At 48.0% G+C, this 26,560-nt stretch overlaps 1 protein-coding gene across 9 annotated transcripts; it reads right to left on the bottom strand.

The window, feature by feature from the left end:
- Positions 1–664: 664 nt before the first annotated feature.
- CD22 (CD22 molecule) lies at positions 665–24,217 on the bottom strand. Of its 9 annotated transcripts, none has more exons than XM_072751015.1 (17): positions 23,941–24,160; positions 12,584–12,681; positions 12,396–12,493; positions 11,996–12,037; positions 9,691–9,751; positions 9,073–9,450; positions 7,857–8,150; positions 6,467–6,733; positions 6,076–6,339; positions 4,796–5,053; positions 4,322–4,585; positions 3,978–4,241; positions 2,646–2,742; positions 2,397–2,472; positions 2,115–2,239; positions 1,814–1,898; positions 665–1,510 (listed from the first exon to the last, which is right to left on the bottom strand). In XM_072751015.1, exons 3-17 carry the CDS (start codon positions 12,396–12,398, stop codon positions 1,379–1,381), a joined length of 2,610 nt encoding a protein of 869 aa, XP_072607116.1. In that variant the 5' UTR covers positions 12,399–12,493; positions 12,584–12,681; positions 23,941–24,160; the 3' UTR covers positions 665–1,378. The 9 variants fall into 9 exon arrangements, with proteins under 9 accessions (XP_072607116.1, XP_072607109.1, XP_072607122.1 ...); XM_072751008.1 differs by having other exon boundaries at positions 12,584–12,684; positions 23,941–24,145; XM_072751021.1 differs by having other exon boundaries at positions 9,073–9,477; positions 23,941–24,145.
- Positions 24,218–26,560: the final 2,343 nt, after the last annotated feature.

Raw genomic sequence — 26,560 nt, 5'->3', positions numbered from 1 at the left:
TCTCGCCGATTGATGGAGCACATGTTTCTGCTTCTAAGAATAGGTGGAGAAAGGTCAGACCTGAGAAGCGGAGGGGAAGCTGGAAGGGACCTCGCTGGAAAGTCAGAGTTAGCAGAACATGACAGGGAACTGGTGGCAGTGACGGTAGGTAAGAGAAAAGCGGTGAGGTTTCTCAAGGCAGTTGCCTTATCGAGAAGCTCTTGGGCAACTGTGGGCAACTGTGGGTCGTGACCGACCTTGGCAGGGTGACTTTTGAGAGCAGCTTGGAGTGACGGAGAGGCTTCCCCTTCTTAGGTCCATCTTATGAGGCAAAGAAGATAGCAATCTGGTTTTTAGAGACTCTTGGCTGTTGTGTCAGGTTTCTTATAATGTGACTCCAGCATATGTACGATTGGCCCTCACTTCCTCTCTTGAACCACCGGCACCGTGAGTAGTGGCAGCTCCGTTTTACAGACATGAGGCTCAGTAAGCTGGTGAGCTTGCCCAGGATCCCTGAGCCAGTGAAGTGGAAGAGTCAGGGCTCAGCCTCCTGCCCGTCTGCCTGCAGGGCCAGTGCGTTCTTTGCAATAAGACAATGGATCCTGAGGTTGCCTCCAATTCATTTCCCTTCTCCCAAATCTCTCCATTCTCACTCTGACCCCACGGACTGGAAACAGTGCACAGGTTCTTTGAAGTGGCGTCTGAGCCATTTTTATTGTGCAGCTCTGTGTGTGTTACACGTCTGTCCACATCGGCATGTGTCTCAGCCCCCCAGACCCGTGCGGGGGTGGGGGGGTCACAGCAGCTAATGGAATGCCTCGCTGATACTAGAGGAGAGCCCAGCCCCAACTCAGGACAGCCCCTCTTTCCCTGCGCTTTGCCCCAGAGGCAGAAGAAACTAGGCAGAGGATTCGTAAGTGGGGCTTTCAGAGCAAGGGTAAGGGGCTCGAAGGTTGGAGAGGGAAAGGAAAAAAATACAGTAACAAGCTGATCCCAGCAGGGACACAGCCCTCTGCGGACGGGGTTTGAGAGGGGATAGGGGGTGGCAGATGGTAGGGGATAGGCGAGATGATTTGGGCAGTGCAGGGTAGGTGTTTAGATGACTCCCCGGATGGGAAGGAGAGTGGACGGGGAGCGAGCCTTCAGGAGGGGGGGCAGGGTTACCAGTGTTGAGACGGGGGCCTGTCTCCGGGCCACGGAGGAAGTTCTGTGCGCCGACTGAGGTTTCGGTAATTGTGTGCGTGTGCATGCATGCGTGTGCGTGTGTGTGTGTGTGTGTGCATGTAAGTTGGCGGGGAGGCCGCGGGACTTTGCAGCTGAGCAGCAGGCCCCGGGCGAGCTCGACGCCCACCTGGCCTTTGCAGTCTCTCAGAGCCTCTGCTTCCATGGGGTTGGCCTGTCAGTGCTTGAGGGTCACGTACTCCACCGCTTCCTGGCCCAGAGGCCGCTCCCCAACCCCAAGATGAACCAGCTCCGAGTAATGTATCCCCTCGTCTTCTACATTTTCTGGAACCACGTTCTCATAGTCGCCCTGAGAAAGGCCCTGTGTGAGGTTGGCTCCTGGTCTGCGTCCCCTGCCTGTTGTCTCCCTGGCTCCTCTTGGGGGTCCAAGAGCCCGAGCAGGTCCCTTTGTCCACACACGCTGGCTGCAATCAGCTTCTCCGCCTGGGAGGTGCGGCCCTGGCTCCGGCCGCACCTGTGCCTGGGCAAACCACCGCCCCCCCACACACACACCAGCCCTTGCCACCACTAAGGCCACCAAGTCCTTCCCTTTTGGGACTCACAGCTGAGGCCAGCCCCCCCCCCCCCACCTTCCACAGCCCTGCCCTCTTACCACTCGACGCTTCTGCAAGACAGAGTAAGTGACGGTGTCATCCCTGTTTGGAGAAGGTCCCTCTGCCTCCAGGGTCCCTGCATCTCTGAGGGAGGGTAGATGTAGATGGATGGCCGCAGATGCAGCCTTTCGCTCGATCTCTCTTATTTCCAACTCCCCTAGACCCCCGAGAGCACCCCAGAACAGAGCCTGGCTCGTGGGTGTGCCATAAAGAGGGTAGGCGGGACACGAGCTGCTCCTCCCGCTGCCCTCCCTGGCTGCCAGTGTCACCATCCCCCGGGGGCCCTCCCTCGCTCAGTACCTAGTTCTTGGTGTGTTGGTCTCGCCAACAGGAAATCGCAAGGTGGCATAACTGATGGCATCTTCCATCACAGGGTTGTAGCAGCCCAGGGAGTGGGGGTCTTCGGAAACCGGGACCCTTCTAATCTGGGAGAGAGACAAGGCCTCAGTTCCCACCGCTCCTTTCTCCACCTGAATCCCCCACCCCTGGCCTCTGACCCCCAGACCTCCCCACAGTGTTCTTTGCACCCCGTCTTTGATGCATCTCTGTCTGCTCTCTGTTTCATCTTTTCCCATATCCTACCTTTTTATTCCTCACAAAGAAGCTCTGCCCACTAGAATTTTCCTGGAGCCCCTGCTGGCTCCGTATCCTCTTCCAGCTAGGAGATAAAGACCAGCTCGGTGAGGATCAGGGCAGTGGGACCACGACCCTGTGCAGTGGGCATCTGGGGGCTATGGGGTGGCCAGCCAGGGTCCTTCCAGGGAAGGAGTCAGGGAGAGCTGAGGACCTGGGCCTCAGGAGGTGCTCACCTGGGCCTCGGGGGGTGCTCACCTGCGCTGCAGCTTGACTCCCCAGAATGCCAGGAGGAGCGTGGCCAGACAGAAACCCACGCCCACGGCCACTCTCCTGCCGATGGTCTCCGGGCTGTCTGGTGGGGGAAGGAGCGACCATGAGTTGGGAACGCTGCTGCCTCTCTGGGGTCACGGCTGGCTCGTTCACCGGGAAGGCATCCATCCTCCACTTCTCTGCGTGGCCACTGCCCTTGCCCCTGCAACTTCTCCTCCCGCAGGCACGTAGGGGAGGGGACACAGGGAAAGGGAAAAGCCGGCCCCTGCTCCCCGCCCCCCAGGCCCCGTTGGGAGGAAAGGGCTAATTCTTCCCAACACACACAATATGCAGTAAAACCTACAACTTCTTTAGAGGCAGCTTAACCAGACTTATCAGAACTTAAAATCACTTGGCCTTTGACACAGCATTTCCATGTAGGGACTTCTGCAACTGTCCCTGAGGGGGACAGAGCCGGGGACACTCAGGGCTGTGGGAAAGGCACAGGGTAGACATGCATGGGAATACAACGGCCGTGCAGCCCTGCGGGCAAGAGGCAGGTCTCCAGGGGTGTCTGCAAAGGGGAGACCCCCGGAACAGGTTTTTATACAACATGTTGCATTTCCAAATAACACACTCAGGTCTCCAAGCTTTGCAGGCCATGATCTCCTAAATTTAAAGTCAGGCTCCAAGTTTAATCTGAAAAGGGCAATAAATCAATTAAATATCTTCCCTATTGTTTTCAGACTCTTCAGATGCCCTGTGCATGCAGGAATATAGCTCCGAGTGGAATTATTACGTGGAAAAAAAAAAAAAAAGAACATCCAGGGCAACATGTGAGCTCTCCCACGATTTGCGAGACGAAGAGTATAGAGACATAGATCCACTTATGCGACTGTGCGTGTGACGAGTAGCTCTGTGAGGAGAGGCAACCAGCTGCCAGTAGTGGAGACCTTCAGGGAGGGAGGGGAGTCCCCAGGGAGAAAGAAAGGAGAGGTGTCTCTACTATTTACCCTTTCATGCTGTTTTATCTTACCTTGTCTTAAAAAAAAAAAAAAAAAACTACTGAAATCTCAAAAGATAAAGAGAAGCAGCCTATTAAGGGTGAGACAAAGAGGGACCCGGTAGCAGCTCTGGATGTCTGGAGGGCAGGGGCAGCCTGAGAAGCAACCCCCCTAGAGGGGGTCAGAAGAGACTGCGAGGAGGAAGACAGGTTAGCCTGTGTGGAGCAGGTGCCATGCCCAGGAGTGACCCGCTGGGCTGCCCCAAGGACAGGGGAGGGGCGGCGGGGGAGGGAAGGAGAAGGAGGGGCAGAGAAGGACAGGGAAGGGGCCTTACAGTAGACAGTGAGGGTGCCGGGGGGCGACTGGCCTGTGCCCAGCCGGTTGGTCGCCTGGCACCGATAGGCGCCGGAATGCTGGACCTTCACCGGATCCAATCTCAGCATCTGATCATAGTGGCGGAGGTTTTGGTTATTCCAGTCAAACCAGGCGTACTGGAGGATGGGAGGGTTGGCATCGCTCTCGCAGGTCAGGACTGCCTTCTTCCCCTCTATCACTTCGTCCTTCGGGCTAATGGCCACGCGCAGCATCCTTGGTGCGTCTGTAGAGAGACGCGAAGAAATCAGGATCCCAGATCGCTGTCACCTGCCGTCCCGCGTGTCTCCAGCACCCGCCACTCACACAGCACTCGGAGCATCTTGGCCTCAGACATGGTCTGTCCGATGGAGTTGTTCACCAGGCAGTTATAATTGCCAGCGTCTTCTGGAGAGATGGAGTCAAAGCTCAGTTCTCTTCCTTCCTTCAGGAAGATTCCATTTTTCTTCCAGAAGAAGCGGACGTCTCTGGGGCGGCTGCTTGAGAAGTTACATCCGAGGAGGACTCGGTGCCCGGAGTGAATCTCAGAAGAGGCGCTGGTCTGCTGGACCCTGACGTCCTTGGGGGCATCTGGAAAGCAAGGGGCTCCGGCTGACCTCTTGGGTCCCTTTCCCTCTTCCTCCCCCACCCCCAACCCCGGGATTTCCTCTCCCCTTGGCCTTGAGGCCAGACTCTCAGCCCTCAATTCTCTGTGAAGGTTCTGGCCCAGGCCCCAGTGCCCTAACCTTAGCCCATTTCCCAGATGCGCTACCTCTTGGATCCCCTCGCCCGGTCACTCACGCTGGACATCCAGGTTGACAGAGGGAGCCCACGAACACCACTGGTTACAGGCTGCACAGGCGATTGGCCTGGCGTCCCAGGAGACTTTCTGAATTACCAGCACCTCAGAAAATACTTTATTCCGGGAGCCTTGGACGTTCCATTCGTATCGGTTAACTCGGGGATTACTGGAATTGTAGTTACAGGACACGGTCACATTGTCTCCTTCTCGAATCCGCGTGGGGTTCTGAATCACTGCGGTCACCTCCTTGGGGGGATCTGGGAAGAAAGCAGACAGATGGGCAAGGGAGAGTCAGCTGCTGTCCAGACTGCCTTCCAGGGCCGCCTCCCCCACCCCTTAGGCACCCCCCCCCCCCCGTTTTCACACAGTTCCTAAATTAACCAAAGGAAGGCTTGTGCTTCCCTCTTGCATCTGTGTAAGGACAGGAAACCTGGCCACTTGGCCTGGCGGTGGTTTGAGGCAAGATGACGTGGTGATTCAGAGCAGAGCTCAAGTAGAGAACGCGGGGTGTGTGCGAGGCCGAGGCGCCCTGCCTGGGGGTCTCCGCAGGGGCCTCGGCCGTGGAGCAGGCCTTCACCGGGGGGTTGGGGGGGTGGAGAGGGAACAGCACAGCTCTGGACCAGATGGCCAGACCCTGTGACTCAGCGTTGCAGGACTGTGGGCCGTGGGACTCAGTTTGCTTATCTGTCAGATGGAGTCCTAAGGGCCCCTAACCTGCTAGAATCATTGCAAGGAGGAAATGAAATCCTCACTCCAGAAGCACTGCTGCCGCTGCTGCCTATGGCGCACCCAGTGTCCACACGTTCAGGATTCGAGCAACCCCATCAAAGTATCTGGCTCGGACCCTGACATTAGGGTCCAAGGATCAAACTTATGGATTCTCTTTGTCCTGGGCTTGGCTGCCTGACAAGATTCCCTGTGCTAAACAAGGTCTGACCTCCGATGGAAAGGCGATGAGACGCTTTACTCCAGTTCTCCAAAACGTCAGGCCCCCTCTGGGACTCAGCCACTGCCTAGTGGCACCAAGCCTCCGTGTCCCTCACAAGGCCCTGGCATCTTGCAGTTCATTCATTCAACAAACATCTACTGAGCACCTGCCACGAATGAGCCAGACCCTGTCCTGGTGCTGAGTGTACAACTGGGAACAGCAGCAAAGCACCCACCGAAGGAGCGTACCCCGGCCTCTGCATGCCATCCACTCTAGGACCCGGGAATCGCCTGCGCTCCATCTGCCTTCCTCCTTAACCCTCAGGAACCCAGAGGCCCTGTGACTACTCACATTGGACGTCTAACTCAGCTTTCTGGCCAACTTGTCCAAGACCAAGGCTGTTTTGTGCCAAGCAGGAATAACTCCCAGCATGCCCGATGAGGACCGCTGGGATCTGGAAGGCCTTGCCTGTAATTCCTGGCACTTCTCTATCATTGTGATACCAGGTGTAATTTGTTGGAGGAGGATTGGCCAGTGACACACAGGTCATCTCTACTCTATTTCTCTCCTTAGCTGGCGAGGAGAGGATCTCAACCGTGGAAGGTTCCGGAGCATCTGGAAAAAGGTGCAGAGGCAGGGGAGGGAGGTGAGCAGAGGCCTCTGTTGTTCACCTCTCAAGGGCCTTGCTTCCACCCGCTGCTGACTCCCTGCCTGCCCCCCTTCCGGCTCCCAGGAGGCTCACAGTATACTTGAAGGACCACTCCATCCGACTGTCCCGAGCCTACATCATTGAAGGCCTCACACTGGTACTTTCCACTCATCTTCTTGGTCACAGGGGACAGAGTTAGTGTGAATGTCTCCTGCTCCTGCAGTGTGTCCCCATCCTTGAGCCAGGATATTCTCCGGTACTCTGGGTTGCTGCTGATGACTTGGCACGTCATGATCACAGACTCTCCCTCTGTTACGTTGGCTCCTCCGGGACTGACCTCAATCTTCAACTTTGGGGCATCTAGAGGAGCAGAGAGGCAGTGGGAGAGGGGGTAGGGAATTCCCAGAGGGTGTGACGTGGTGGGAAGTTGCAGGGCTTCGATTCACATAAAGCAGCAGCCTACACTTCGCGTGCGAGTGTGTGCAGCCACTCGCCACTCCCCTGGTCCACGGGGCTGGGCTGGCCCAAGGGCTCAGGTGACTGTCGCAGACTCTTAACGTGTCTCTCTGCTCGGAGCATCACTCCTCCCACTCGTTCCCAGAAGTTCAGGTCTCCACCAGCAGCCAGCCGTCTTCCTAACTCCGTCAATCAGACTTTGCCACTCCCCTAATTGAAACCATTCAGTGGACTCCACACCCAGAATAAAATCCAAAACCCTGCTGCCACCTATGAGGTCTGGCCATGGCTCATCCTTCCTACCATTGGGCCATTGGGACGCAGGGCTGAGGCTCTCCGGCCCCTTGCTCTGTCGCAGGCACACCAAGCTCCTACCGCCAGGCCTTAGTCCTTGTTCTTTCCTCTTCCTGGGATCTTCTGGCAAATACCTGCCTGCCTCCGTGTTTCCCTTCACCCAAGTTCACCTCCCTCTCTCGCTCCCTCTGGCCAAGCCGGGCCTTACTTCCTCCTGGTACACTTATCACTGCCTCCAGTTAAGTTCCATATTTCTTTGTTAATCTGTTCATTGTCTTCCCCACTGCAGTGCTAGCTCCTCATGGGCAAGAACAGGCCTGGCACCTAGGAGGCTCATAGTAAATATTTATTGAATGAATGAATGAATGAATGAGTGAGTGAGGCACAATGACATGAAAACATTTCTTAGCCCAACACCCTCCCCCTCTGGGGGAACAAAAATACTTAACCACATGATCTCCAACTCACGTCATGGCTCGAGGATATTGAATTATGTTATTCTGTTAGACCAAAGCAGATGCTACGATGAATCTGTTCCCTGAAACCCTGGGGCTGACCACTGGGGTGGCGGAGGGACGCAGCCCTGGCTGGACCTCCCCCAGCTGCGTGGGTCCACGCACTGATCATGCTTCCTTCTGTGTAGGTGCCCGCTACCCTCTGCACTCCTTGCGGGGTTGGGGAAAAGAGACAAGACCCACGTCCTTCCCCGGGGTGGGGCACTGGGGACACTCACGCTTCACATCCAGGTACACCGTGTCCTCAGAGAGCACCCGCTCCGCTTTGTGATCCCAGAGCTGGCAGGTCAGGTTCTTGCCGTGGTGCGTCCACTGCGGCCGGAAGGTGAGCTTGCTCTGGGTGGAGACGGTCTTGGTGCTCAGGGAGGTCAGGGTGACGGCAGGCTCCTGCAGGGACCACTTCAGTTGGATCGGGAACCCAGGGCAGGAGAAATTCAGCAGGCAGGTCAGAGTGACTTCCTGGGACTCCTGGATCTCTGGAGGGAGCTGGATGTGAGGTGGAAGCGGCGTCTCTGCGAAAGAGGAGGGGCCGTGCTGGAGGCCTGGGAGACCTTGGGGGGAGCAAATGCCAGCGTCCCACACCTGGCGTTAGATGCCCCACCCCAATTAACCCCTCAGGAGCCCCCCTCCCCCCAGCCGGTCCCTTCCACCTCTCTCTGGGCCTTTCTCTGCTTTGGGTCACTTTTGCTCAGCCGAAGCATTCTCTAGAAGGTCTTGTGAAAGCTGATGCTCCTTAGGAATCGTATTTTATATTTATATTTTATACTTACCTCGTTGTCCTTCCCTGATGTGTGCTCCCTAAACATTTGCAAGCTCGCTCCCTCACCTCAAGGGAATTTTATCAGTTTAGGTCACCATGCCTTTCTCGGCTTCTTGGAGGACAAACCTGCCTTTGTAACGGCCTCAATGCTGGACACACCCAGCATGGCATTCCTTTAGGGAATCCCCAGGGCTGGGCCACCCTAGAACCGCAGGTCTGAAGCTACATCCATCATCGCGGTGGAGGGCTGCTTAGAACCCCCCTCCTCCCGCACCGAAGAAACAGGCTGTGGGGTAGAGGTCCCAGGCCTATGCTCGACTCATCTCCTACAGGGGTCTCATTTAGCCATGGAGGCCTTATTAGAATTAACCATCAACATTAAAGCATTAGGAGATTTCACTTGAAAATCCACATTTCCATCTTCTCTTGAAAAATCAGGCAACCCCGGACCCAGATTCCAGAATGGGCGGGAGCTAAGTGGCAGGTGAGATGCTTGAGGAGAGACGGGTGCCCAGGCCACAGCCTGCCACAGCCGCCACTGTCTTGTGTTGCCTGAGTCACTTACTGGCACCTCCTGCCTGGCTTCTACAGGCAGCCTGGCTTGCACCCCTGTCCCCAGAGTTGAGTGGTTCCCACCTCCCTCCTTGCCCACAACCCATCCCGCAGGGTCTTACGAGAGACGTTGAGGTTTATTTTCTCCATCCATTTGTCAGTCTTCGTATTCACTCTGATTCCCAGCCAGCCATTGTCTTCTTTAGACACAGGGTTGATGCGGAGGGTGCAGTTGAATTTTTCGTTTCCCAGGAACTGAACCCTCATCTCCTGAGGAGGATTCTTCTTAAACTCTTTGGTCTCATAGAGAATGGACCCCTGGAAGTCCTTGGTGGTGTCATTATATTCATAGTTGCTGTACACGGTCAGCTTTTCCAGCACACTACCACTCTCTGGAATCGTGTAGCTACAGGGAATCCAGACGCAGGCCTTTTCCCAGGTGTAGAGAGTGTGGGGGTGATTAAACCTCCAATAGGATGAGTCAGAGAAGGCCAAGTATTCTGGAACCCACCACAGTGATCAAAAAGCTTTATTGAGAGACATAAAGAGCTTTCAAATGAATAGACTCCCCTCCAAAGATAGAGGGAGAGAGGAAGGTACACAGAGAAGTGTATACACACACACACATACCCTGCCTGTCCCCACCCTCCCCAACACTTACTCTTTGCTCCAGAGCTTTCCTCCTCCTCCTCCAGCTCCCACAGACATCCCAGAACCCAAGCCTAGGCCACAGTCCTTACCAAGGAGCAGGAGCAAGGGGCCGAGGAGATGCATGGTGCTGTGTCTAGGCAGGAGCCTGGGCTGAGAAGAGTTTGTCTTTGAGCCATCTGGTCGCTTACTCTTTTCAGATGGCTTTTCTCGCTCACCCACCAAGCCCCAATCCCTCTTCCCTGATCGTAGGAGGACCACATCTGGTTGTATCGCATGATGTGAATTCTGGAAGTCCGTGGGGCCTTTTGTGGATATGCCATGTCTATTCTGTCTGCCTAAGAACTCTGTTCAGCTAGCCTGTCTCTCTTCCTAGCCTGCCTGCCTTCCTTCCTTCCTTCCTTCCTTCCTTCCTTCCTTCTATCCATCCATCCACCCATCCATCCGTCCATTCATCCATCCATAATTTTACAAACTTCCTGCCCAGCTCTCAGGCTTTGAGTGGCACCAGACTACTGGGTGCCTTGAATCCCAGGCCTTGGGGTAACTTGAAGCTCACCTTGAGACAACTAGTGAAGGATTTTATGTAGGGGAGAGCCATGGCCAAAAATCTGATTTTAAAGATCAAGAACAGAATTACTCTAAAACTAATAATTAAGTGTGATTGCAGGACAGCATTTAGAGGGCTCTAGGAGGACTTAGGAGAATGTGGTCCAAGAATCCCACTCAGATAAGCCCGGGGACGGGGGAGGCTGGGAGAAAACAGAAATCAGCCAGGGGGGGTCATGCTTTCAGTAAAGGCAGTGAGTCTCTCAGTACCCGCCAATTGTTGCCAACTGGGGACATGAGCTCAGCACTTCCTGATCTTCTACTGTTTTAAGAGAAATAAGAAGCCAGATTTTCATGTGAAATGTCCTGCAATCAGAAACCAACCAGCCAGCCAAACAAACAAACGTGGTGCTGGTCAAACAAAACCTGTCTATGGGCTGGAGGCAGTCCAAGGGCCTCTACTTCGCAGCTGCTGCCCATCTGTCTCTCTTTGAGACATCAATGAGCTTACCTGCCACTTTACTAGACTTTTACATAGAGTTACATTTACATAGAGTTAAATTTAAGTCCCAATTTGCATGGCTGGGCCCCTCTGTGCTGGTCCCTCTGGGGTTAGCAGGATGTGTGACAGAGTGTGTCTCCGGTCTCACGCAGACCTGCACCCCTCCCACCTGGCCAGCGACATTTCCCATGCATCAAAGGCCCCTCACCCCCTCAGGCTGTTTATCTCCTCAGGCTGCGTGGCTCATGCCAAATGCTGTTGGGTGTCTAGTACCTGAGTGGGGAAAGCTAGCCTGCTTGCTGAGCAGGAAGGAGTCTGTCCCCAGGCGTAGTATGCTGGGCTGGACCAAGCACGGGTTAGGGGTGAGAGCTCCAAACTGGGGCAGACTCTCCAGGCAGAACTGACACCAGCTCTGCGGGTGCTAATAGTGCTACACAGAAAAATGTCTTCAAGGCCACATCCACTTGAGAAAAGCTGGGTTAAAAAGGTAAATAGATTCTTTACTGTGGGTCTTAAATAGATTCTTTACTGTGGGTCTTTTTTGATCTCTTTAATCAGCTGTGTGAGCATGACACGTGTCCCCACATGGGGCCTAGAGTACAGTACGTTGCCCACACTTCTTTCACCACGGAACCGATTTTACATTTCCCGTGAACAACTTGGCAGGGTTGCAGGGTCAGTGTTTTGAGGGATGCACTTTGGGTCCCCTTGGGTTTCCACAAGGGCTACGGCAAGGGCTAGATTCCATTCTCTGTGGCAAAGACTAGCCTCCAGTAGCTGGGCCATCGTCCCCTCTCTACCACCAGCCCCCCTCATGGAGGAATGGTTTGAGGACACCTGGACAAGTAGGAAAGGGCACATGAGCAGAGCAGAGCAGAGCAGAGCAGGGCTCAGAGCAGGGCTGCGTGCTCAACCCAAGCAGCTCCAGGCAGTCTTGGGACATAAGAAGTGGGACCACAGACCTGGAATTGGAAGGCTGCTGAGACAGGAGAGGGTGTGGAGGCTGGGGACAATAGGCATTAAGCACAAAGACTCAGGACAAGACCATGCTAGCCAGGCCTGTGGCCTGCTCATCAGAGACCTGTTGAGGGCCTTGCAAGATCTCAGAGCCAGCCTCCCTGGGTCCATTCTTCCCTCCTGGGCATCTGGTAACCCATCTTACTCTCAGAAGACTCATTAAGCCCGTCAGGGGGCATACTCAAAGACAGGGCTCAGAATCAGTTATAACACAGGCAAGAGAGAGGAGGGCTTCCTGCTGTGCTCCCAGCCCCAAGAATCGTGCCTGGCACACAGCAGCTGCTCCATACTGGCTTGCTGAATGCATAAGAGAGCAAAATAGTTTTTACCTGTTGTCTCGTGTCTTCCTTCTTCGGGGACCCTGGCAGCATCTGAGAGTGAAAGGGGAAGCACAGTGAAGGATTTTCACTCTCCTTGGCCACACCCCCTGCCTCCCTCTGTGACTCTCAGGGCAACCAAGAGGCATGGCAAAGTGGAGAGTTGGGAAAAGAGGGAATGAGGGCAATGTGGGCTCGAAGGCAGATTGGAGGGCACATTCGGGCATCCACGGTCAGTTTTTAGTTTCAGTATATGGAATTTCTATATCAGATAGTTAGAGCTGGTTCCTCCACAACTTCCCCTCTATCCAGCTCTCAGGAAATGCTAAAAATTCAAGACAAACAGATTAGAACTGCCAGTCTGTTGGAAAAGGCCCAAGGCAATCTGAAAGTATTTGTAGTTTAGTGATACCATCCAGTTATTCTCATTCTTATACTTTCCCTTCAGAGGCAAGAATGGTCAAGAGTCTGATTCCTATTCACACTGATGCTTCAGCGGCTCCGACGGTTCTAGGGAAGAACACATAGATATCAGGAAGAAAAAAGATAACTTACATGAAGTGTCATTGAATTGGGCAAGTCATGAGACTGGAAACTTACCACTTGGTCAGCCTTCTAGTGGCATCAGACAAAGCCATTCAAATCCTACAGATGATCAAGGACGTCTCTGAGTAATCTGCATCTGGCATCACCAAACTCTACTGATGGCCAGCCATTGAGAAGGAAACGGAGAAGGGGAAGCACAGCTCATTCAAAAACAGTAATGTTCTGGAAAGATGTATTCTTCCCTATTTCTTTTGCTGAGAACAACTAAAAACCCTGGATGTTATAAAACAAGCACAAGAAGACATCGAAAGATTGAGAGAGGAACACACTGGTTAGGGACCTTGGGACCTGAGGAATGATATGATGGTGAATTCTCTGGGTTTTCTCTTTATTTATATATCCCAGATTGGATACTGAAGAAGCAAGCGACTGGAAATGCCAGTGGACACAGACAAAAGAATGCTCAGCAGAAAAAAAAAAAAAAAAAAAGAACGCTCAGCAAAATTCTGCTCCTCTGGCCAAAAACTGAGAAAAGGGTAACCCAGAAAGACAGACATCTTTCAGGCAATAACTGTTCTACTCCAGCTAACTATCAGAAAAACCTGCTGCTGACAGCAAAGGCTGAGTGGGGCCCTAGACTTCCACCCTTGCTAGGCCATAATGAAGAACCCAGGCCACTGCCCCATACCACATCTGAGTGGTGCCAGGCTGAGTGTGGAGCTGGGCCCTCCATCCCCACTGGGCTATTCCTCCTCACAGTGTCATTGGAGACCACATGGGGAGCCTGAACATTCACCACCACCCATGGTGATCATTCTCCTCACTGGAGTGATGTAAGAGGGGATCTAGGGGAGAGTCAGGACTTTTACTGTCACTCAGTGGTCATAAGCCCACCTCCTACTGTGGAATCTATATGGAAACCATGTGGAGAGTAGTAATGAAGTACCCCTCCCACTCCCAGCTAGGGTGATATTAGTAGATGCATACTGGGGAACCCGATCTACTACTCCTGCCCAGCAGTAATAAGAAAACTTCACACACACACACACACACACACACACACACACACACACACACCAGATGTCAAGAGAGGCTGAGTGGAGAACCTGAACTTCTACTCCCATTTAGCAGTAATGAGGCAGTGCCCCCATTATTTCACTGAAGCGGTGGCAGGGGAGACTTGCTAAAACACAGATTTAAATAAGATCCAATCCCATAAATAATACCCAAACTGTCCAAGTTTAAATTGTAAATCACTTGTCATACTGAGAACCAGGAAGTTCTCAAACTGAATATGAAAAGATAATCAGACACAAACACCAAGATGACACGGATGTTGGAATTATCGGACAAAGATTTTAAAGCAGCCATTATAAAAATGTTTCAATGAGCAATTACAAACATGCTTGAAACAAATGAAAAAATAGAGAGTGTCAGCAAAGAAAGAAGAAAATTTTAGAACTAAAAAAATACAATGACTGAAATAAAAAGCTTAATGAATGGGCTCAACAGCAGAATGGGAATTATAGAAATAACAATCACTGAAATGGAACATAGAACAATATAAACTACCCAGTTTGAACAGCAGAAAGAAAATAAACAAACAAATAAAAATTAACAGAGCTCCAGGGGCATGTCTGGCTAGTATAACAAAAGATCTAACTTTTATGTCATTGGAGTCTCAGAAGGAGTGGAGAGGCAGGGTGAGGCTGAGAAAATATTTGAAGAAATAATGATTGAAAAATGTCCTTAATTTGACAAAACAAAAACCATGTATCTACAGATTCAAGAAGCTGAGTGAATCCCAAACAAGATAAATCCAAAGAAATCCATGACAAAACACATAATAGTCAAACTTCTAAAAATTAAAGACAAAGCAAAAATCTTGAAAGCAATCACAGAGAAATGACACATTACCTATGGGGAGAAACCCATTTAAATGACAGTAGCCTTTGTATCAAAAACCATGGAGGCCATAAGGAACTGAAACAGCATTTCTCAGATACTAAAGGAAAAGAACTTTTTTTTTTTTTTAGATATTTATGTCAGTTGTTAGTTTATTTTTTTTTATTTTTATTTATTTATTTATGATAGTCACACAGAGAGAGAGAGAGGCAGAGACATAGGCAAAGGGAGAAGCAGGCTCCATGCATTGGGAGCCCGATGTGGGATTCGATCCCGGGTCTCCAGGATCGTGCCCTGGGCCAAAGGCAGGCGCCAAACCGTGGCACCACCCAGGGATCCCCGGAAAAGAACTATCAACTTGGAAACCTATATTTACTGAAAATATCCCTCAGGAATGAAGAGGAAATCAAGACATCTTCAGATAAAGGAAAACTAACAATTTTTAACCAACAGAGACCTGAAAAGAACAGCTAAAGGGAATTCTCTAAACAGAAAGAAAATGATTTTTAAAAAAAAGAAAGAAATCTTGGAACATCAAAAAGGAAGAAAGAACACGGAAAGAGCAAACCTATGGGTAAATACAATAGACTTTCCTTCTCTTCTTGAGTTTTCTAAATTATGTTTGGCAATCAAAGTAAAAACTATAACACTGTGTAATGCTGTTCTTAATGTAAGTAGAAGAAATGTTTATGACAATTATAAATGGGAGAGGGTAAAGAGATGTGAAGGTTGGTGAGATTTCTATACTTCACTTGAACTTGTAAAATGTTGAAACCAGTAGACTTTGGTAAGTTCTATATAATGTAATACTTAGATCAATCACTAAAAAGCTATGCAAAGTTATTCACTCAAAAACACTAGATAAATGAAAATGGAATTTTAAAATTGTTCAAGAGACCCACAGGTAGGAAAAAAAACAAAACAAAACGGAGAGAACAGAGAGAAAACAAAAGCAAACTGACAGGCTTAATTAAGCCTTACCATGTAAGTATTACATTAAATGTAAGTGGTGTAAATACACAAATGAAAAAAGAGATTGACAGAGTGAATAAAAAACATGACCCAACTGTATGCTGTCCATAAGAAAATAACTTCAAATATAATCAAGTTGAAAAATAATGTAAAAGGATATACTATACTAACATTAATCAAAAGAAAGTAGAGTTCTTCCAAAAAATTAAAAATCTGTGTTTGAGCAATTCTCCTTCTGGGTATTTAGCTGATAGAAATGAAAACATTAATGCAAAAACCATGGGAGTTCCTCAAAATATTAAAAATAGAACTACCAAATGGTCCAAGAATTTCACTTCTGGGTATTTATCCAAAGAAAATTAAGACACTAATGCAAAAAGATATGGCACTTCCAAATTCACTGCAGATTATTTACAATAGCCGAGACATAGAAGCAACCTAAGTGTGTATCTGTAGCTGAATGGGTAAGGAAAGTGTGGTGTGCACATACAATGAACTATTATTCAGCCACAAGGAAGAAGGACATCTTGCCATTTGTGACAACATGGATGAACCTTAAGGGCATTATGCTAAGTGAAATAAACCAAACTGAAAAACAAACATTGTCTGACCTCACTTGTATGTGGAATCTAAAAAACAAACACAATGAACTCATATATACAAAGAACAGATTGGTGTTTGCCAGAGACAGGAGTTGGGGAGGTGGGCAAAAGGGTGAAGGTGGCCAAAGGTACAGGCTTCTAGTTTTAAAATAAGTCCTGGGGATGTAATATACAGCATGGTGACTATGGTTAATAATATTGTTATATTTGAAAGTTTCTAAGAGAATAGATCTTAAAAGTTCTCATCACAAGAAAAAAATTGTAATTGTGTGGTGATGGATGTTAACTAGACTTATTGTGGTAATCACTTGACAATATATAAAATTTTGAATCATGTTGTACATTTATGTTATATGTCAATTATATCTCAATATAAACAAATAGGAAAAAAATATAAACAAATAGGTAAAGTAGACTTCAGAACAAAGGAAATGACCAAAGCTAGGGAGGGATATTATATTTTAAGGAAGGGGTCAAACCACCAAGAAGACATAGCCACCAAGAAGACATTTTGATATGTGTATCAAACAACAGAGCTGCAAAATATATGAAGCAAACCCCAACAGAAATGAAAGGAGAAGTAGAAAAATCCACAGTTATAGTTGAAAACTTGAGCACCCCTCCCTCAACAAATGATAGAACAACTAGACAGAAAATCAGCAAGGACATAGAAGAACTCAACAACAGCATCAACCAGCAGGATCCAGTTGACCCCAAAACAGCATAATACACGTTCTTTTCAAGAACCCATGGAAAATGTACCAAGATAAACTAAGTTTAGGGCTAAAATACAAGACTTAAAATTGTTGAAATAATTGAAATCATGTAGAGTATATTTTCTAATCACAATGGAATCAAACTAGAAGTCAGTAACAGGAAAATCTCCAAAGACTTGGAAACTAAACATCACACTTCTAAATAATCTATGGGTCAAAGAGGGCATCTCAAGGGAAATTTTTTTAAAAAATTGAACTGAAAGAAAATGAAAATAGAACTTATCAAATTTTGTGAGACACAGCTAAGTACAGGAGGGAAATGTATAGCATTGAATGCTTACATTAAAAGAAGAAAAGCAGGGCACCTGGGTGGCTTAGTCAGTTCAGCGTCTGCCTTCGACTCAGGTCATGCATGATCCTGGGGTCCTGGGATTAAGCCCTGTATTAGGCTACCAACTCAGTGGAGAGCCTGCTTTTCCCTCTCCTCCCTACGTGTGCTTTATCTTACTATCTCTATCTCTCTCTCTCAAATAAATAAATAAATAAAATCTTTTTAAGAATAGAAAATAGGGACACCTGGGTGGCTCAGTGGTTGAACGTCTGCCTTTGACACAGGGTGTAGTCCCGGGGTCCTGGGATTGAGTCCCACACCAGGCTTCCTGCATGGAGCCTGCTTCTCCCTGTGCCTATGTCTCTGCCTCTCTCTGTGTGTGTCTCTCATGAGTAAATAAAAATAAAAGCTTTTTTTAAAAATATAAAATAAAAGAAGAAAAGCTTCAGGGGCACCTGGGTTTGTTAAACAGCTGACTCTTGATTTCAGCTCAGGTCATGATCTCAGGGTCATGATATCAAGCCCCACATCAGGCTCCATGAAGATACCAATAAAACTGACAAATCTCTAACAAGGCTAACAAAAAGAGAAGACAAATTGCTAACATCAAGAATGAAATGGTGTATCACTACAGGACCTGTAGACATCAAAAAGGTATTAAGGGAATACTATGAACAAGTTTATGTGCATAGATTTCAAAACTTAGATTAAATGGATCAATTCTTCAAAAAGTACAAACTACTCAATTCACGAAACTTGAACAACCCTATAACCACTGAGATAATTTAAAATATGAAAAAGAACTCTCCGGGCTCATATGGCTTTACTGAAGCATCCAAGTCAATGTTTAAAGAAGTAACAGAAATTCTACATAATCTCTTCCAGAAAACAGTCAGAGGAACACTTCTCAACCCATTCTCTGAAGCCAGGATTACCCTGAAACAAACAAGACAAAACAGTATAAAGGAACACTACAGACCAAAACTCCTCAGGAGAAAAAAAAATTTACCAAAATATTAGCAGATAGAATTCAGAAATATATAGGAAGAATTATACACAATGACCAAGTGGATATTATTCCAGAGATGCAAGGCTGGTTCAGTTTTGAAAATCAGGGGATCCCTGGGTGGCTCAGCGGTTTGGCGCCTGCCTTTGGCCCAGGGCATGATCCTGGAGTCCTGGGATCGAGTCCCGCGTTGGGCTCCCGGCATGGAGCCTGCTTCTCCCTCCTCCTGTGTTTCTGCCTCTCTCTCTCTGTGTGTCTATCATGAATAAATAAATAAATCTTTAAAAAAATTTTTTTGAAAATCAAATGACATAATCATATTAATACATTAAAGAAAAATCACGATCATATAAATTGTTGCAGAAAAAAGTATTTGCAAAATTCAACACACATTCATGACAAAAACTCTCTGAAAACTGGGAATAGAGAGGAAATTTCTCAACTTGATGATCTATAACTCACCTAGAAAACCCAAAGCTAAAAAAAAGTATGCGGTGCTTTCAATAAATAAATTAAGTATTCAGTACTTTCCCCCAAGATTGGGAACAAGACAAGGGTGCCTACTATCACCACTCTACTCAGTGTAGTACTAGAAGTTCAGCAAGATTGCAGAATATGAGATACACACAAAAATTAGTCACTTTTTAAAATACTGACAATGAACATATGGAAATTGAAATGTAATATACAATTCCATTTATAATGGCTTTTTAAAAAGAAATAATTAGATGTAATCTAAAAACATATATAAGACTTGTATACTGTAAAAGTATACTTGTATACTTGTAAAATGGCAAAACCCTGCTGAAAAAATAAAAGGAGACCTAAGTAAATACCATATTCACAAATTGGAAGACTAAACACAATAAAGATGTCAATTATCCCCAAGTTGATAAGCAGATTTAATGTAACTACTTTCAAAATCCCAGCAAAAATTTGTGTAGCTATAGACAAGATTATTCTGAAGTTTATATGGAAGAGAGCTACAATAGAATATTTGTTTTCCTTTTTAAGATTTATTTATTTATTTTAGAGAAAGAGAGAAAGTGCATGTATGAGTAGAGGGTGGGACAGAGGGAGAGGATGAGAATCCTCAAGCAGAGTCCCTGCTGAGCACAGAGCCTGATGGGGGCTCAATTCCAGGACCTTGGTATCATGACTTCAGCTGAAATTGAGACGATCACTCAACCAACTGAGTCACCCTGGTGTCCCTAGATAGAACATTTCTGAAGAAGAATAAAGGGGTAGTCAGCCTACCCTGATTTTGAAGCTTATTATAAAGTAACATACAGTAATCCAAACTATGGTATTGGGGCGGGGGGAATAACACATAGATCCATTGAATGAACTAAAGAACCCAGAAATGACCCCAAATAAGTGTGGCCAACTAATTTTTTATAAAGAAGCAAAAGCAATCCAATGGAATAAACATAAGTCTTTTAAGCAAATGGTGGTGGAATAATTGGCTATATCCATAAGCAAAACATGAGCCTCAACCCAAACCTCACCCTTTATACAAAAATGAACTCAACGTGGATCATAGATTGCATGCAAAGCATTAAACTATAAAACTTTTAGAAGGTAATATGGGAGAAAATCTTTGGGATGTAGGGCCTGATGAAGCATTCTCGGACCTGAGACCAAAAGCATTACCCCTAAAAATCTATAAATTGAACTTCATCAAAATTAAAAATTTGTGGGGGTTTTTGAGGGTTTTGGGGATTTTGCTTTGTTTTGTTTTTCTCTGTGAAAGCCCTTGATAAGACAATAAAAAGACTAACTACAGACTGAAAGAGAATATTTGCATATCTAGAATGCATATATATGAAGAACTCTCAAAACTCAACATTAAGAAAAACTCAAATTAGAAGATAGCATTAATCCTAAAAATAAGACAGTAAGTTATTTTACCAGCAAAAATTAGTTTATTCGAGAATAACAGAAAATTGCAATGTGGGACAAGCAAGCTATGTAAAACCACAGGCAGGCCCAACAAAGGAGAGGATCATTATTTTATGGACAAGGAACAAGTTAAAAGAGGTTGTTTGGAATAAAAGTCCACTAGAGAAAAGCACAAGTCCAGGGTGATAACAGTTTCTCATTGGCTGACTTCCAGGGATAGTTGATTTCTTGCAGGAGACGCAATGTGCATTTTTTCTCCGTTTGGGGCCTGCAATTGAGGATTCTTTCCTGTTGAGAATTCTTCTTTTGGGGTCTGTAGTTAACCATTCTTTCGGTAATTGACATTGAATTGGTGTGGCTCCCCCTTTTAGCCTCCCCTTCTAGCCTCCCTGCTCCATTTTTGTGAGGTTCCCCTTCATTAATTTTCACAGTGGGCAAAAGACATGAGGAGATATTTCACTGAAGATGATATATATGGATAGCAAATAATCATATAAAAAGATGTTCACGATGAGTGTTGCATGCAGCTGATAAATCACTGAATTCTACCCCTGACACTAATAATAATAAAATAAAATAAAATAATAAAAAGATGTTCAACAATCATAGCCTTAAAGAAATGCAAATTAAGAGCACAATGAGGTAATACTACCGCACACCTATTATTATTAGACAGCTAAAATAAAAAATAGAAAAAAAATAGTGGCAATATCAAATGCCGGAAAGATGTGCAGTAACTGAATCTTTTATATGTTCCTGGTAGGAATGTAAAATTGTCCAGCCACTTTGGAAAACAACCTCAAAACAATTCCTCAGAAGGTTAAATGTATAATTACCGTGTAACTCTTCACTCCCACTCCTAGGTATACACCCGAGGGAAAAAACATATCCGCTCAGAAATTTGAACACAAATGTTCACAGTGACATTATTCATAAAAGCCAAAAAGTAGGAACAGCCCAGGTGTCCTTCAAGTGATGAATGGATAAACAAAATATGGTATATCCACACAATAAAATATTTAGCAATAAAAGGAAATAAAATACTGATAGATGCTGCCACACGAGTGAACGTGGAAACATTAAGTGAAAGAAGCTGATCACAAAAGACCACATATTATATCATTCCATTTATATGAAATGTCTAGAAAAGGAAAATCTATAGAGATACAAAGTAGATTTAATGGTTGCCTAGAGCCAGGGTGGGGGTACTGGGAGGAAATGGCAGGTGACTGCTAATGAGTATGGGTTTATTTTGGGGGTGATGAAATGTTCTAAAATTGATTGTGGTTGGGGTGCCTGGGTGCCTCAGTCAGTAGAACATGAGACTCTTGATCTTCAAGTTACGAGTTTGAGCTCCACGTGTGGTGTGGAGTTTACTTAAAATAAAACATTTTAAAATTGATTGTGGGGATGGCTGCACAACTCTGAATATACATAAAACCACTGGACTGTGCACTTTAAGTAACTGGATTGTATGGGCAATTAGAAAATGGGCAAAAGTCATGAAGAGACATTTTATAGAAGGGGATACACAGATGGCTAATAAACACCCAAAGAGATGTTCAACATCACTAGCCATCAGTGAAATGCAAATCGAGACTATGATAAGATATCACTACATAGCTATTAGAACAGCCAAAATAAAAGCTAATGACAAGACAACATGCTTGTGATGATAGAGTGAAACTGGATCAGTCATACATTGCTGGCAGGAACGTAAAATGGTTACAGCCACTCTGGAACATAGTTTGTGAGTTTCTCTAAAAACGACTCAGCAATTGCATTCCAGGGCGTATATCCACCCCCCCACACACACTGAAAACTTATGTCGACACAAAAACCTTTACACAATTGCTCACAGCAGCTTTATTTGTAATAGCCAAAAACTGGCAAGAACCAGCACGTCCCTTAGGAGGTGAACCGTTAAACTGTGTTCCATCCATACCATGGAGTGGCAATAGCACAGCACAATAGTGACACACACAACTCGGAGGATTCTGACGGGCATTCCACCGAGTAAGAAAAAAAGTCAACCTCAAAAGGTCATAAACCATATGATTTCTTTTATGTAACATTCCTGAAATGACAAAATGATAGAGATGGAAAACAGATTACAGGTTGCCAGGGTCAAAGGGAAGTGGGCTTGACTACGAGGGAGAGCCTTGTGGTAAGGGAATAATTCTGGATCGTGATTGCAGTCATCATCACATACATCTAGACATGTGATAAAAGGACTTGGAACTGTACACACACACTGTACTAATGCCACACTCCTCGTTTTGATACGCTACCGTAATTGCGTAAGATATGGGCACGCTGGACCTCTCTATTCAACCCATGCGATTTCCTGTGAACCTATAATTATTTCAAAATAAAAAGTTCTATTTTTGCAACTTCCCGTGATTCTATAATTATTTCAAAATAAAAAGTTATAACCCCCGGCAATCTCAATTGCTGGTGGGAAGGGTCCTGAAGGTCTCTGACAGGAGACCCACTGGGGACTGAAATCCCTGATAGTCACCTAGAAGGAGCACCTGTGGCCTCTGCTGGCATAACTCCAGGCATTGCTCACAGTAACAAGAGGAAACTGTGCAGCAGGCTGATGGACATGCCTTGCTGTCTGGTGGCCAAGGCCTATGGAGAAGGCCAGGGTGGAAGCAGGACTCCGTGACGTGGTGCCCTTACTCTTCCTTCCATCTTTTCCTCCAAAGAGGTAGATGGCCTCCATTTTGGGTGATCAAGTGTTCTAAATACTTTCTGTAACAGATGATTCTTTCCTGTTGATGAGTCTTCCTGTAACTGACAGTTCTTCCTGTAATTGACATCAGGTGGTATGGTGGGTGACCACCATTTTGGGTGACTCCCCCCCCCATCCAGGGAAGCAGCGGAGCTAGGCAACTAGGTGCCACTGTGAGCCCTGGCTGTCACCCCCCACCTGACCATGTGCCCAGGACTATAAGGTGAGGATAGTGATAGGGCCTTCCTCACAAGGTTAGGGCGGCCACACGTGTGATGCACTTAGCTGCGTGTGCAGCTGACAAGCATGTGGCAAACAGACCTGATTCAAATCCTAGTCCTACCAATTGTCAGCGGTGACGTCCCTCAGATTCCTCTTTTTTTTCTTTTTAAATATTTTATTTATTTATTTATTTGATGGAGAGAGAGCACAAGCAGGGGGAGTGGCAGACAGAGGGAGAGGGAGAAGCAGGATCCTTGCTGAGCAGAGAGCCCAATGTGGGGCTCCAGCTCAGGATCCTGGGATCATGATCTGAGCCGAAGGCAGATGGTTAACCGACTGAGCCACCCAGGCGGCTCCTGAGTTTCCCTTCTGAGGGAGCTGATAATATTGGATATTGGCAGCACCGACCTCGTGGGTGGCCTGTGAGAAATCACGAGCACAGCAAGCACTTTGCACGGTGGCTGTCATGGAATGAGCGCTCTGCAAAAGTGAGCTGTTATTCTTAGGGATATTGTCACTTGCTGTGCTTGACTCCATGATGACACTGAGTCACACATCTCTGGCTACTCAGCCCTGCCCTGGGCTTGACAGAGAGACCCTATGGTTTCCCTCCCATTCCCCAGGGAAGGTATTCCAGACACACCAGACTGGGGGTGGGCCTTCTGCCTGTCTCCTCCTGTCCTGGGAGCAGGCCAGAGTCAAGAGCCAGGAAGGTGGGGAAGAAAGACGCTTGGCTACTCCTGAGCAGTGCTGAGAGTCCCCAAGCCTGGCCCAGGGGAGGAGGCTTTGGAGTGGCCCTCTCTGGCCTGGAGCCCTTTCATCAATGAGGATAACAGAGCCGCCTGGCACAGGCACTGTCCACAGGACAGGATTGGGGGCCACCAGGGTTGGCTTGTCTCAGCCAGGAGGAACCGGGAGGTTGGCGGGAGAAGAAGGAAAAGGAGACCCATGTTGCCATGACCCTGGCCTGGTGCCCAGGTGTCCTCCTTCCTACATGGGGTGGCCTGTCCGTGCTCACCTCTACTCTAGCCCAGCCAACCGTCATCTCACGCGTCTGTTCCCGTCTCTCCAAGCCACCATGCCGTGGGTTCTGAGTCTTCCTCAGCTTGTAATTTCCCAAGGGAGGGGGGCTGCCATCAACTTTTTCCTGTTGACGTGGTCAGTGTAGATGGAGCACACTTGTGTTCTCCTCGAACCCGTTCCTTCCACCGTCTTCGACAGCTGAGGAAGTGGCTCTCTTGGATTCCTGTTTCCCTCCCCTCCAGCTTTCGCAAAGCTCCACCAATTCTTCTTACGAAAGAGGTCCTGACCTGCCCCCTCTCGCCATCCCCACTTCCTCTCACTTGGCCTCCTGAGCCCTCTGCCTGCATCTGCTGACCAGCTGTGCTCATTGTCCGCACAGCTGCCAGCGGGGTCTTAGAAACCTCAGCCCCTCCTTAACATTCCTCTGTGTATAATCCTCCAGCAACAACCCAATCTGCCCGAGTGAAAGCCTGAGTCCTAACCGTGGCCTCTAGGGCCTTCGGTGACGAGGCTCCCTTGGGCAGCTGCTCTGGCTCTCCAGCCCCCTCCAGGCAAGCTGGTCTCCTTCTCGCTCCTGAGCATAACAAGTACATTCCCACCATGGGCCTTTGTGCCTGATCTTCGCTTTTCCCTGGATCTCCGTTCCCCAGAAATGGACAGAATTCTCTCTCTTGCTTCCTTCCTCTCTCTACTCAAATGGCCTCTTTCTAGAACAGCAGCCTGGCCCTGCACATTCCATCCTGCCCTGCTTAATTTCCTTCTTAGCATGCTCACTATCTGGCCAACACTTGTTTATCTGATTGCCATCCATCCGTTCCACAGAATGTCAGCTCCACGAGGTCGGAGAGTGGTTTCTTCTCGGTCACTATGATACCCCTAGAGCCCAGCATAGGCTTGTCACATAGTAGGTGCTCAGTAAACATGTGTTGATGGAACAGATGAATTCTGGGAGAGTCCAGGACGAGGGGTGGAGCGTGATATCCTGAATTTTGGTCCTCCTTGTGTGTCGTCACTGACTATGAGTCCCTCCTACGAGATGGCCTTTGCATCAGATCACTTCATTTTTCCTAAACTTTAGAGGTTTGCCTATGACCTTCGAGACTTTCATCCTGTAAACCTTTATTTCCTACATCTCTTTAAATCATTCACTTGATTGATTTTTTTTTTAACTTAGCTTCCTCCTAAGCTTATATGTAAAAAAAATAAATCACCCGTTTGGTATGCCGGCTTCTCTTTGTTCTGATCACGCTAATATGTTAATACATATTAACACAAAAGTTGCTGTCCATTCCTCCTGGGATCCCCTGGCTCATCAGGATGGTGCTTGGGTAGCCCTCTGGACAGCACAGGGTTACTCAGTCCCTCATTATTGACAGTGCTCTGCTCCTCAGGGCGAAGTCCTTCGGGGCATTCCTCCCAGGCCAGACCTGCTGGAGCCAGGGTCTGTTGTCAGAGCACAGGTGTGTCAGGGCGGGGTCCAAGCTCGTGTGCAGGAGATCCGGTGGGGACGGCCCCTGGAACTGCTGTGAAGCCGCTGCCGTTCTCTGCCCCGTCCCCGACCACTCTCTGGCCTTATTTTCAGCCCCTGGGATTTTGCCAAACATCTTCCCACTTGGGGCCTTCACATACAGTGTCCTTGTGGGACTTTCCTGTCATTGGGACACCTCCCCGGGCTCTTGAGATCCCAACACACACTTCCATTCTGTGCTCTAAAAGCCCCTCTTGCACATCTCTCAGGAGCAGGTGCCACAGGTGGCAAGTCAGGCATTATGCATGAGGTCATTTGGTCAATGTCCTCTTCTCTACAAGACTGAGAGAGCCCCCACGAGGAAGGGGCTCGGGCAGGCATCTGGTGTCAGTCCCCTCCCCGCCACTCACAGCCCCACTACCACCCTCAGCCCCACTACCACCCACAGCCCTGCCCTGCTCCTGCACGTGGACTTCCCATTCCAGCCAAGGCGGCCTTATCACCTTCTCTCCCAACATGGTTTGGTTAGTCCTGCCTCTTGGTCTTGACTGTGGTCTCTGTGGTATCCTCTGCCTTCATCAAAAACTAGGGGAGAACAGCCCTGGTCAGGAGCCATACCCAAATGGCAGCTCTATTCTCAGTGCTCTCTTAACCCCATTTGGCCCTTGAGCCCCTGTTGCTTCTCACCAAGATGACAGAGCGCACAGTAGTGAGAGCTCTGGGCCCTGGGCGCAAGTCGGGGCTGCACAGTTACCAGCTGGGGGACCTCAAGGAAGTGACTTGACCTCTGTGTCTCAGCACTTCCAGGTTCACAAATGTCAATGTGCCAGAATCACCTGGAGGAGTCATCAAAACAGACTGCTGGGCCCCACCCGAGTTTTTATTTCTGCAGTCTGGCATGGGGCCTTGAGAATGTGCCTTGCTCCCTTTTTTTTTTTTAAAGATGTATTTATTTATTTATTCATGATAGACACAGAGATTGAGAGAGAGGCAGAGACACAGGAGAAGGGAGAAGCGGGCTCCATGCCAGGAGCCCGACGTGGGACTTGATCCCGGGACTCCAGGATCGCACCCTGGGCCAAAGGCAGGCGCCAAACCGCTGAGCCACCCAGGGATTCCCCCCCCCCCTTTTTTTTTAAGATTTTTA

Source organism: Vulpes vulpes, chromosome 1 (genome assembly GCF_048418805.1).
Source record: "Vulpes vulpes isolate BD-2025 chromosome 1, VulVul3, whole genome shotgun sequence".
Taxonomy (NCBI): domain Eukaryota; kingdom Metazoa; phylum Chordata; class Mammalia; order Carnivora; family Canidae; genus Vulpes; species Vulpes vulpes.
The sequence above is the reverse complement of the archived record's forward strand: the minus strand, read 5'-3'. Positions and strand labels throughout refer to the sequence as shown.

Coding starts and splice junctions, on each gene's coding strand:
- CD22 (XM_072750992.1), bottom strand. CDS start 12,210: ATGCCCGAATGTGCCCTCCAATCTGCCTTCGAGCCCACATTGCCCTCA. Junction 4,586..4,795: donor TGTCAACCTGGATGTCCAGC/GTGAGTGACCGG, acceptor CTTGCTTTCCAG/ATGCCCCCAAGGACGTCAGG. Junction 2,473..2,645: donor GGAGTCAAGCTGCAGCGCAG/GTGAGCACCCCC, acceptor TTTATCTCCTAG/CTGGAAGAGGATACGGAGCC.